This window comes from Balaenoptera ricei, chromosome 5 (assembly GCF_028023285.1).
Source record: "Balaenoptera ricei isolate mBalRic1 chromosome 5, mBalRic1.hap2, whole genome shotgun sequence".
NCBI lineage: Eukaryota > Metazoa > Chordata > Mammalia > Artiodactyla > Balaenopteridae > Balaenoptera > Balaenoptera ricei.
In genome coordinates, this window is record NC_082643.1 from 91,170,266 (window position 1) to 91,182,581 (window position 12,316).

The 12,316-nt window shown below is 40.5% G+C and overlaps 1 protein-coding gene across 1 annotated transcript in view; it reads right to left on the minus strand.

Annotated features, from left to right (window-relative positions):
- PI4K2B (phosphatidylinositol 4-kinase type 2 beta) overlaps nucleotides 1-10,555 on the minus strand; it is a 31,831-nt gene extending 21,276 nt beyond the window's left edge. The window contains exons 1-2 of the mRNA XM_059923247.1: nucleotides 10,134-10,555; nucleotides 694-830 (exon numbers count right to left, since the gene is read on the minus strand). Of these exons, the coding sequence (XP_059779230.1) occupies nucleotides 694-830; nucleotides 10,134-10,446 (450 nt within the window). The 5' untranslated portion in view covers nucleotides 10,447-10,555. The remainder of the gene's footprint in view (nucleotides 1-693; nucleotides 831-10,133) is intronic.
- Between the last annotated feature and the right edge of the window lie 1,761 nt (nucleotides 10,556-12,316).

A 12,316-nucleotide genomic window follows, 5' to 3' on the forward strand; every position in this document is an offset into this window, starting at 1 on the left:
CAAATTAAGAAATCAAGCTTAGAATAAAGATTGAGAGATTGACATTACCTACATATATATATTTAAATCTCAAAAAAGACTATGTTTTAAAATATTACTTCAGTCTTTGCAAAAAATATTTGGATGGAATTATAATCTTTTTTCCTCCTGAAAAAGAGAACTGCTGGCTATGCATCATTCAGAAAGCTTTTAGAAATAATACAGATTTTTGAAAAATTCTAGACTAAGTGGAACAAAGTCCCGTATCAACTTCTCTTTTCTGCCTTAGAATTATACTTTGGTTCATTTCACTTTGTCACATTCCAACGCCTTCAAACTTCAGACTTCCCAGGCTCCTTCTCTGGTATAATGCTGGAAAAAATATTCTGAGGGTAAAATAAAACTCTGCTTGGTTTCTGTACGGTAAGGACTTGTGAATATAAACCCAACAAATCTACAGCTAAATGTGAGTATTCAATAAATACTTGAAACCAAATATTAAAATAATAAAACAGAAAACTATGGCTTAAAATGAATAGCTCAATTTTTAAGTCGTAGAGTGCTTTAGTTAATAGTAAACTGACCTTTATATCTGAAAAGAAGGTGCAATCAGATTTATTAGGAAAATATCTTCAGAAACTCACAATGACTTCACATTTAAATTAGTGTTTTCCAAAATGTCTGTTATGTATAGTAGGTCTGTGAAATTCTCACCCTCTTAGGATCCTTCACAAAGTAACTTCCACTTGAACCTTGAGAGATTCTTTCTGGATAAACTCCAAATTCTATTGCTTGCTCTGCTTTCAATATAACATCAGCAAATTCTGGATCATCCAAGAATGTATTCAACTCTGAAGAACCAACAATTATTGCATTAAGAAAAAACAATGTTAGGGCTTCCCTGGTGGCGCAGTGGTTGAGAATCTGCCTGCCAATGCAGGGGACACGGGTTCGAGCCCTGGTCTGGGAAGATCCCACATGCCGCGGAGCAACTAGGCCCGTTAGCCACAACTGCTGAGCCTGCGCGTCTGGAACCTGTGCCCCGCAACGGGAGGGGCCGCGACAGTGAAAGGCCCGCGCACCGCGATGAAGAGTGGCCCCCACTTGCCGCAACTAGAGAAAGCCCTCGCACGAACCGAAGACCCAACACAGTCAAAAAAATAAAATAAAATAAATAAATAAATAAATAAAGTAACTATTAAAAAAAAAAAATTGGAGCCATCAAAATATTCTTTAAAAAAAAAAAAAAAAAGAAAAAAAGAAAAAACAATGTTAAATAGAATGCTAAGAAGAAGAAAAACCAGCTATGAGCATGCTCACAATATAGACCTGTAATACTGGATTAGATTATTAGCACTAAAACATTTAGGTACAGAAAAATGTAATTAAGTATTGTATGGGCTGGTTTGATGCTTTTTTTTTTTTTTCTCTAACCCCAATTCAAGCTATGACATGTGAAAAACAAGATCTCCTATACTGAAATAATCACACTAATGCCTTGTGTTAACTTGAACTCCTCCCTCCCAGTGTTTTTGTTCTTCATCCCACCTCAGCCTCCGACTGCAGTCATACCTCAGATCTGTCATCACCAATACCTGCAATCTCTCCCTACTTTTCACTTCAAGTATCTTCTATTTTTCCTAGTTCACGCCCTCTGGCACCCTGAGTTCAAAAATTCTTCCATCCCACTAGGACGTTCAAAGCACCGATTTACCATATACTGTTCAATGGTCGTCACCCCCTTTGTGTCCCTTCTTCCCTCCTTGCCAGCATAAATTATGGTTAATCATCAAAAAATCACTCTCGGGCTTCCCTGGTGGCGCAGTGGTTGAGAATCTGCCTGCCAATGCAGGGGACATGGGTTCGAGCCCTGGTCTGGGAAGATCCCACATGCCGCAGAGCAACTAGGCCCGTGAGCCACAACTACTGAGCCTGCTCGTCTGGACCTTGTGCTCCGCAACAAGAGAGGCCGCGATAGTGAGAGGCCCGCGCACCGCGATGAAGAGTGGCCCCTGCTTGCCACAACTAGAGAAAGCCCTTGCACAGAAACGAAGACCCAACACAGCCAAAAATAAATAAATAAATAAATAAATAATAAAAATAAAGGAATTCCTTTAAAAAAAAAAATCACTCTCTTCCTCCCACCCCTCATCATGGTTACATGGAAAAATCCCAATCCTGGATAAACCCAACTGACTGCTGACTATGCCTATGCCTGGACAGCTGAACTTGACTAGATAAACACAAAGCCTGGTGTCTCCCCTTAAATTCATCACCACAATCCTCAGGTGGACCCTTCATGTTGCCCTGGGAGCATACTACATTCCTGTTAAAGACTCAATGCTTGTGTCCCTCAAAACACGTCGAAGCCTTAACCCCTAATGTGATCATACAGGGAGTGGGGTCTTTGGTAGGTAATTAGGTTTAGATGAGGGTGGGGACCCCATGATAGGATTAGGCCATGTGAGGACACAGTGAGAAGGCTGCCATCTGCAAGTCAAGAAGAGAGCCCTTAGCAAGAACCTGATCATGCTGGCACCCTCATCTTGGACTTCCCAGCCTCCAGAACTGTGAGAAATAAATGTCTGTTGTTTAAGCCACTCCAGCTAGGGTATGTCATTATAATGGCCTAAACTAGGACGACTCCCCTAATACACAGACTTTCCCACTCTTCTGGACAACTATCTCATACCCTCCCCTCTCCTCAAATTCCCAACACCACTTTCCTCTCAGTAGATGATCTTCCTATTTCAAGAAGAAAAGAGAAGCAAGCAGAAAAAACTACCATCAGCCCTCAGCACCATATCTACCCATCCACAACCTCTGCCTCCTGCTTATTACTATAGATGGATGATCCAAGCTCTAAGATCAACTCCTCCACTTTGTATACTAGACCTATCTCTTCCTGACTTCTCCAGGACATTTCTTCTACAATTCTTTCCTGTATCAATATTTCCCTCTCTATTGGATCATTTCCACCACCATACAGAGCATGGTGTAATTTTTCTCATCTCAAATCTCTCTTAGCCCCCAAAGTCCCCCTAGACACCCCCTCATTTCTTTGCTCCCTTTTATAGCAGAAGACTTCTATAATTATATTTACCATCTCCAATTTTTCTTCTCCCACTCTCTTTTGAACCCATTTCAATCACGCTTCTGACCTGACCACTCCATTGATACAATTTTTGTCAGGGTCCATAGTGACATCCACATTGCTAAATCCAACCTCAGAACTGATCTTCCTTGACCAACACCATCGTTCCACCCTGTCGGTCACTCCCTCCTCCTGAAAACACTTTCTTCACTTGGCTTCCAAGATGCCACTTCTCCAAGTTGTCCTTCCATTTCATTAGCTCCTCTTTTTCAGTCTTCTGTGGGCTCATTTTCATCTCCCTGACCGCTTAACTTTGGAATGCCCAGGTTCAGTTCATGGCCCTCTTCTCTCCCTCATCAGCACTGATGGCTCCCTGATTTATATCTCAAGCCTGGACTTCTGCCCTGAACCCCAGACTATTATACTCAGCTTCTCCATTTGGATGTTTAGTAGACAGTTCAAACTTTACTGCCTCAAACTCAATTCTTCATTTCCTCTCAACTGCTTCACTCCCAGTATTCCCTGTGTTAGTTACTGGCAACTCCAAATCTTCTAGGCGCTCTTGCAAAAAACCTTGGAATCATCCATGGTCTCACACCCTCACCCCCCGACAGCCAACAGCAAGTTGTGTAGCTGTACCTTAAATGAATATCCAGAACCTAACCACCTCTTACCACCTCCATTCCTTCCATGTGATTCAAGTCACTATCAACTCTAGCCTAGATTGTTACAAGAGTCTCCTAACTGATCTCCCCTCTACACTCAACAGTGAAGGTATGGTAATCCTTTTAAAACATAAATCAGGGAATTCCCTGGCGGTCTAGTGGTTAGGACTCAGCACTTTCACACACAGGGTAGCCCAGTGGTTCTCCATCTCACTTGAAGAAAAACTCTAAGTTCTTATATTGGCCCCCAAGACCCTACCCAATCTCCCCTAACCTCCACTTTATTTTTCTGGTTAGCACTTATCACCTAACATATTATATAACTTATTTATTTTGTGAGCTCCAAGAAGACAAGGATTCTCTCACTGCTATATACCCAGAACTTTTATAGTTCCTGGAACATAAAAGGCATTCAATAAACACTTGCAGAATTAATAATTAATCATTTAAAGTGGTAGACAAGCCAAAAATTATTGACATTTTACTCTGAAAGGCATTTAAATGCTATTACACAACAATCTTATGAAAATTCAAACTATAAACTTTCCTTAATTTAAAATTTTCCTTAATTCAGACATAAATAAAACTATTATTTACTAGTTTTTAAAAGTTTATGCTGAGAAAAATACTACAAAAAGGGCCCTTGGGCATATTTAACCTACTTAAAAGAATAAATAATCCAAGTACTTTAGTCATGTCTATACAATTGATATACTATTTCCAGATCTATTCCATGAAAATTCTTAAGAATGAAGGGAGAAACTTTGTCTTTCTTGTTCACTGTGCATCCCTAGCACCTGGAAGAGGAACTGGCGTTTAGTGGGTTCTTCATAAACATTTAAATGAATTAAATGAAGTATTAGTTGTGTGGCAGAATAGGCCAATAATAATTATAATTAGTCAAATGATATTTCTTCTAGATCAGGGCTCTTAACAAGAAAGAACTTGAAAAGCTATTTATTTCAGCTTTGCTCACAGTACTGATGTACTTTCCATAATACATCGCCAAGCAGGTGGTCTCTGGACCAATGTTTAAACACTTTCAAAGAGAGATCACTCCTTTTTCCATACTTTTTGTGTTTGTTTGAAAACAAATATAAACTTTCTTTTTCAGAAATAGGTTTCCTGTAGTTTCACCCAATGTCCTAGACCTGCCATCTGGAGCAAAACAAAAGTCTACTTACTCCTCTCTTCCCAGGGATAGCCCTTCAAATAGCTGAAGATCATTTCATGCTCCCCTAAGTCTCCTCTATTCTCCGCCTCCTTCCATATGGAAGTATTTTCAGGCTTTTCAGCATCCGAGTTGCCCTCCTGCTTCATGCTTCAGTTTTCAATGTGCCACTTTAAAATATGGTCTCCAGAATCAGGCAACCCATTGCAGAGAATAGAGATATCTCTCAGTCTTGACACTATACCAAAATAAGAAGCACTCTAGTATTACAATCGTTGTTTAGGAGTCCTGTCATACTAATTCATGTTGAAATGGCTAAACTCTTGGACCCCTTTTGGTCTCTCCCATCCTGTTCCAATTCTTTTGGAAACTATGTGCAGACTTTGACATTACTATTAGATGTTATCAAATTGCTTTATGGGTTAAGCTTTATGAGTTCACCATAGAACCTGCCTTTGTTACTCTCACGGAGCCCAGGATCATACTCTGAATACTTAATAATTCAGCTTCAACCAAAATCAGATCAGAATGATTCCTATACAATCAGCCTGGATGTTCTCAATCCCTTTTTCTTTAACTTGTCCCTTTATTGAGCAACTCTTTTGGATAAATGAGATTATCTCCCTACATGAAAACTGGCATTCTTTGAAAATGGTCTGGATTTACCATCACAATCCAGAAAGGCACTTAAGAGACAACTGGTCCTACCTAACTACCGCCAGGGAAAAAAAAAAAAAAAAAAAAAGACTATATATCAACTATTCTAAAAATCAAAGTAATTATTTTTTAGTAATTTTTCTGATTCATAACTCACAATTACATTCTACAACTTTCTTCATTTTATTTACCTAAATGTGTATTTAGCAATGAGTTTAACTTGGAGAACTCACCCTAAAGTTACACCACTTCAAGATAAATGTGCCATGGAGATTTGGTTTGAAGGTCTGTTGTCATTGTTTGGTTTGATTTTTAATAGCTGAGGGCTCAATTAGCTATATCTTCTTTAAATTTTTAAAATTACTTTCTCCCTTTTAAGAAATAAACTATGAGATTTTTATTTGTCCCTGTAACAAAAAATATTCAAATTGTCTGAGAATGTGAGTTCTATCTCTGTATACTCTCTTTGGCACTCCTCCAAGAAGCAGTGGCCTTCTAGTCAAGTTCCAGTCCTATTCAAACTCCACACTTTTCACAAGGCATCCAGCCCACCCTCTGAACCTTTGCCCATGCTGTTCTGATGTATATGCCAAGTTTCCTTTCTATGGCTAATTCTTATCCATCCTTCGACTTCATCTGATCACCTTGCAACGCTATAACAAAATGATCTATGTTCCAGGAGGGCAGAGAGCTTTGTTTTGCCCTGTGATATATGCCAAGTGCTTAAAACTGTACCTGGCACATGGTAAACCCTCAATAAATTTGCGAATTATTTATTAACAAACCCTTAACCACACGTAAGGGTTACAGCTGATCCTCTGATAAGCAGAAATGGAAAATGGATTAAGAGAACCCCTTGTATAACCTCTTATATTTAGTTTTATATAAGTGTGCATGGTAACTTATCAAGTTCTCATTTTAAATAAATAAATCAAAATGAACTCTTCCTCACCTAAGGGTTGGGACTATATCTTACCCACTGGCAAGAATATTTTCTAAAAAGAAAAGTAGCTGGCTCACAAGTTTGGTGATCTGACCCAAACTGGAACCCTCAGGGGTTCCAGTGCTATTCATCCTCAAGTCTCAAATTGGACGCTACTTCCTCTGCTAAATCTTCCCTGGCCCCTAAATCCAGGGTATGGCTCAATGGAAGCCTTGGCTTTCCCCATCCAAGCACATATACCCTCTGTTAGAACTGTTTGTTTTAATTGACTCTTTCCTCCATTAGGTTATAAGGTTACATGGGGACAAGGCTCGTGACTGGACATCCATTTGATATCTGGCCACCACGGTTTCCCCAAGGCCTCAATTTCCACTGGCACCCCATAGACACTGAAACATTTGCTGAATGACGGATCTCTGCAATAAATGGAAAACAAGAATAAGTGTATTCTAATTATTGGCTGAGGAATATCTCCAACACACTGCTGCTCACTACCTTTCAAAAGTTCAGCTTTGGAGGATTGTCAAGATCCATGGGATATCCACTCTTCTAACACCTTCCTCTAAATTAAGCCAGACTATCAGCATCTTGAATCTAGACCTAGCAATACTGATACCACCACCCACTAGAATTACTTCTACTGAAATGAACTTCAGGGAAGTTGTAAGAAACACTCCTGTGAAATTCAACACTTTTATTACTCAGCATATAATCTCTTCTCCAAGAGAATACATGACAGTTTATCCTTTGCCAGTTTTGTCTTGGTTCAAATAACTAGTCTGTTTATGGACAGAGTGATTGTCTTGCAAGTGACTGTGTTTCTCTCAAGTTGGCTGCTCAGTAATCTTAATCTTAAATATCTTAAATATCTTAAATATCAAATCTGTGGGCTGCCTGTATCGAGTGTGTGATGTTAATTTTGTGTACTCTTATTCCAGCCTCCATCTTATTTATTTCATTGCTCTTATTTCCCATTCTCATATTTCTTCCTTACTTTTAAATGATTTTATTTTGTTTGTACATTTATAAGCCACCATGAATCATTAAATGGCTTATAAACACACTTTCTTTTACTTTGGAAGCTCTTTGTGAATTCTAACACCATTCTCTAATTGCCAGGCTCTCCAACAAAATTGATAAGTGCCTCTGGTTTATATTAACTGGGACCTTCACTTCACCTCTCTGTGCTTCCTTAAAATGAAAATAAATAAAAAATAGTGCTTACATCATAGGGTTGGTTATAAATTAATACATGTGAAGCACATAGAACTATGCCCTGCATGTACTGTTTTGTGGGTATTAACTATTATCATCATTACTACTCTTCAACTCACTGATTAAAATGACAGCTGGAACAAGGAATGCCACTAATCCTTTTGACATTGATCCAACAACACTATGTTTATGCTGGTTCTAGACTTTGTCACATGTCTTGTTCAAGTAAAGATAACAGACATATGACATTCTTCCACTGGGTAAAGTACATAAAGCTCCTGTTTGCATAAACAAAATAGTTAAGCATCATAAATGACGTTAATATTAATCTAAAGGCAAGAATATCTTGGAACTAGAGAAGTGGCTTCATGGAAATTGGATGGTAAAGGACAAAGCAAGTTAATGGACTCAAAAAATAACTAAACTTAATCATCGAGTTAAATTAATTATGAACTTTCTAGGAGAATGGTTTGAAATTTTAAAAATAGTTTTTACGGTTCAAAACTATTTTTAAATCCATTAAAAATAAGACCTCCATAATAAGTAAACAAAAGTTAACAATTATTTTATAACACTTGGGGATCTACAGCAAAATGGAAAAACTGTAGGACATGAAAAAACTAGGTTCAGTCTGGCTTTTCCACTTCCTGGACCTTGACTTTGGCTTACCTCTGAAGTTCTATCAACTACTAGTCATTACAGTTTTCATTCATTTTCAGTCTTCACACTCAGGATGGGGGTAAATAACAACTAACTTGCTGTGCTATTGTGAGAATTAATGAAATATACAAAAAAAGATCTTAGCAAACTGTAAACTGTGATATAAGTAAGTTACTGCCATTCAAAAGGTTGGAATTCTCTTTAATAATCCATTTGTATTCAAATATTATACTCTATCTCCACTTTTACTTTCCCTAGCCTAAATATCATTTGTTTACAAAACCTCACCTTCATAGAATAAATATATTTTCAAGGTTTTAGGCTCTTTTAAAATCTAGCTACACAGGTAACTTTGGGTAGAAAAAGGCAAGCTAGCCGCACAAATCTTCACAGGTCGGTTTCTAGGTAATATATACCCATATTATCAATGTAGCTGGGTGAATGTGGATCCATTTGCGATTTGATTGCAAATGCATGTTTGTTTGTTCTGTTAAATGTTGTACTGTCAATGCATCCAAAAGCTAACATAATGGTAGCTAGCCGACCTGTATATTAGACAGGTTTGTTAAAGCTTTATTCATGAAAGTCTGCTTCCCTTGGGCTGCTCTGATTTATTTACTCTAGAATATTTGACCATAAATTCAACTACAACTAGAATAACCTACTCTATCCAGAATTCTTTAAATTGTAGAAGCCCCATTAGTGTACTAATAGCAGGACATGTAAAATAACCACTCCAGAAAAACTTAAGCAGCATTAATGAAAACTACATTTTCTGTGCCTTTTCTTTAAGCTCACATGTGGAATGAACTCCAGGCACAATGCACACATCTGGTCATTTAAACCATCCTTACCACCAGCAAGTAGGTGTTATCACGGCCATTTTACAAACTAGCCTGTCTCAGCTCTACCTAGGACTCTTACAAGCCTATTCTATTTTACTATCCAATTAGTCTTATTCGACTCGATCATGCCAAAAAATTCGATTTATCAATAAATATCAATGCCTGCAAGTCGCATACCTTTCAACATCATTTCAATTATCCTCTCTTTCACGTGAGGCTGTCAGTCTGCTTAAGAGTGAAACAATTTTTTTCTTTTTCTTTTTAAAGTATAAAAATAGAAATAACTCAGGAAAGGAAACTTTGCAAGAGAGAGAGCAGGTACAGAAATTCAACTGCTTCTGCCCCCTTTGGCTAATGTTACAGTAACAATATTTAATTTAAAAAGTTTTTGAAACGTGTCCCAGTGGCAACCGGATATTCTTGCTCTCTGTCTCTCGGCTGTCATCCACCTTGCAAATTCACCAACTTTCCTGGTAGTTCAGGGTTCTTAACCCAAAACTCAAGTCCAAACTTGAGCAAACAACTTACGTCATTTTACAGTGTTAAATTTTCCTGTCTGATTCCAAAAGTTTAGGCTCACTCTTAGGGGAGGCCTCAAGGATCAGTGTTTAATGACAACCCCGGGTCTCAGGTGAAGCAGCTTATAGCCCCTGGAAAAGGTGCGAGTAAACGGGGAAGCAGGAGAGAAAGGCGCGGTGTCCAAGGTGTGACCAGCGGCTGACCCTCGGCCTGTGCGTCGGACCTGATGCCCGGCGAAGAGCCTTTCCTACTAGGCAAGGGCTAGCGGGAGACAGCGAAAAAAGCCGGGGGTAGGGACCCAAGGAGGGGCTTGAATGGGGGGCTAAGCGGCGGCGGCGACAGGCGCTCTGGGAGGGCGCCGGGGAAGGGAAGAGCCGGATCGCACCTGAACCCACGGGGCGGTTCCGGTCCAGGTCGGTGGGCGAGCTCCGCAGGCACCCCAAACTCAGGGAAGAAGAGAAAGACGCATCCCTGGGCAGGAGCAGCAGTTCCCGGTCACTGGCCTGGTTAGGGGAGGCCGCGCCCTCCTCCCCGGCAGCCTTCTCCAGCCTCACGGCGCCTCCCGGAGCGCCCTTCCGCGGCTGGGCCCAGGCGATCCGCGGCAGCAGCGGCTCCCGCTCCTCGTCCTCCTCGTCCTCCTCCTCCAGGCTCCCGCCGCCCGCGGACGCCTGCCGCCCGGGCTCGGAGGGCTCCGCCATGGCCTCCCTCTGTGCCTTCCGCGCTGAGACCGACTCACAGAGGCGAGGCGTCCGGGTCTGGCCTCGGCATCGCGGGGAACCGACACCGAAAGCACCTCTCCAGTGTGTGGTCCCGCTTGGGGCCCGCCCCGCGGTTGCCCCGCCCAGCCGCCGGCCGAGCCCCACCTCGCGCCCATCCCGCGCCTGCGCGGAAGGGCGGAGGCGGCTGAGATGGGGGGGGCGCGGCGCGCGGGGCGGGGCCGCCACCTGCTTCCTAGGGGCCGCAAAGACGGCGGGAGGGGCTGACGTTACTCCTCGTGGAGCGCAGGGGTCGAAGTTAACTTACCTCTGCAGAGGTGCTCCTCTCCAACCCCAATCGGCCTCTCCCTCCCCTGCAGAATTCTCATAGAGTTTACCACAGTCTATACCTGTATATTTATTTGTATGACAATGTACATGTTTCCCCCACTAGAAGTCCACGAGAGCCAGGACCTTGTCATTTTTTCAAACATCCCTGATTTTGGTATTTTGCATTTTCTCTTTTTTTTTCTACTGACTAATATGGCCAGAAGTTTATAAAAATTTTAAATTTTTTCAAAAAGACATCTATGGTTCCACTGATTATCTATTCTCTAGCTTATTGACTTCTGTTCTTTATTATTTCCTTCTTCCTACTTAACTGGGATTTGACTTCCTCTTCTAGCTGATTAGATATTATTTTCTAGATATTATTTTAAAATTATTATATAGATATATTTTTAGGGAGATTGCGATTGACACATATACACTATTTATTTTTAATTTATTTATTTCTGGCTGCGTGGGGTCTTCATTGCTGCGCACGGGCTTTCTCTAGTTGCGGTGAGCAGGGGCTACTCTTCGTTGCAGTGCATGGGCTTCTCATTGTGGTAGCTTGTCTTGTTGCAGAGCACGGGCTTTAGGCGCGCAGGCTTCAGTAGTTGTGGCACGCGGGCTCAGTAGTTGTGGCGCACAGGCTTAGTTGCTCCATGGCATGTGGGATGTTCCCGGACCAGGGCTCGAACCCGCATCCCCTGCACTGGGAGGCGGATTCTTAATCACTACACCACCAGGGAAGCCCTAGATATTATTTTTTAATTACAGTGTAGTTGACATATGACATTATATTACTTTCAGGTATACAACATAATGATGCAATATTTGTATATATTGCAAAATGATTCCTGGATATTATTACTGATTTTTAATTTAATTCTGTTGTGGACAGAAAGGAGTCACTAAAATTTCAACCTTTTGGAGTTTATTGAGACTCATTTCATAACCCACCATATTATCTACCTTGGTGAACATCCCATGTGTGCTTTAAAAAAGAATGTGTATTCTGCAGTTGAGTAGTTATGTAACTGTCAATTTTTTTCTATAAATATTAATTCAGTTCGGTATTGATAGTGTTATTCTGATCAACTATATCCTTATGAATTTTTAAATTTAGTTGTTCTATCATTCTCCGAAAGGAGAATATTACAATCTAACTGTGAATGTGGATTTGTCTATTTCTTCTTTTAGTTTGATGAGTTTTGCCTTTATGCATTTTGAAGTTGTGTTATTAGGTGCATATATATGTATGATTTTTATGTTTTCTGTTAGGCTTTCAAGTCTTCCTGATGATTTAACCCTCCCTTTCTTCCTTCCTTCCTTCCTTCCTTTCTCTCTCTCTCTCTCTCTCCCCCGCCCCTCCCTCCCTCTCTCTCTCTTTCCTTCTTTCATGAACTGCCCCTCCTTATCTCTCTTAATACTCCTGGCTTGAATTCTATATTGTCTGATAATAATACAACCTCTCCACCTTTCTTATGTTTACTGTTTCCCTGGTAAATCTTTTTCCTTTTCTTTTCAATCTCTTTGTATCTTTATA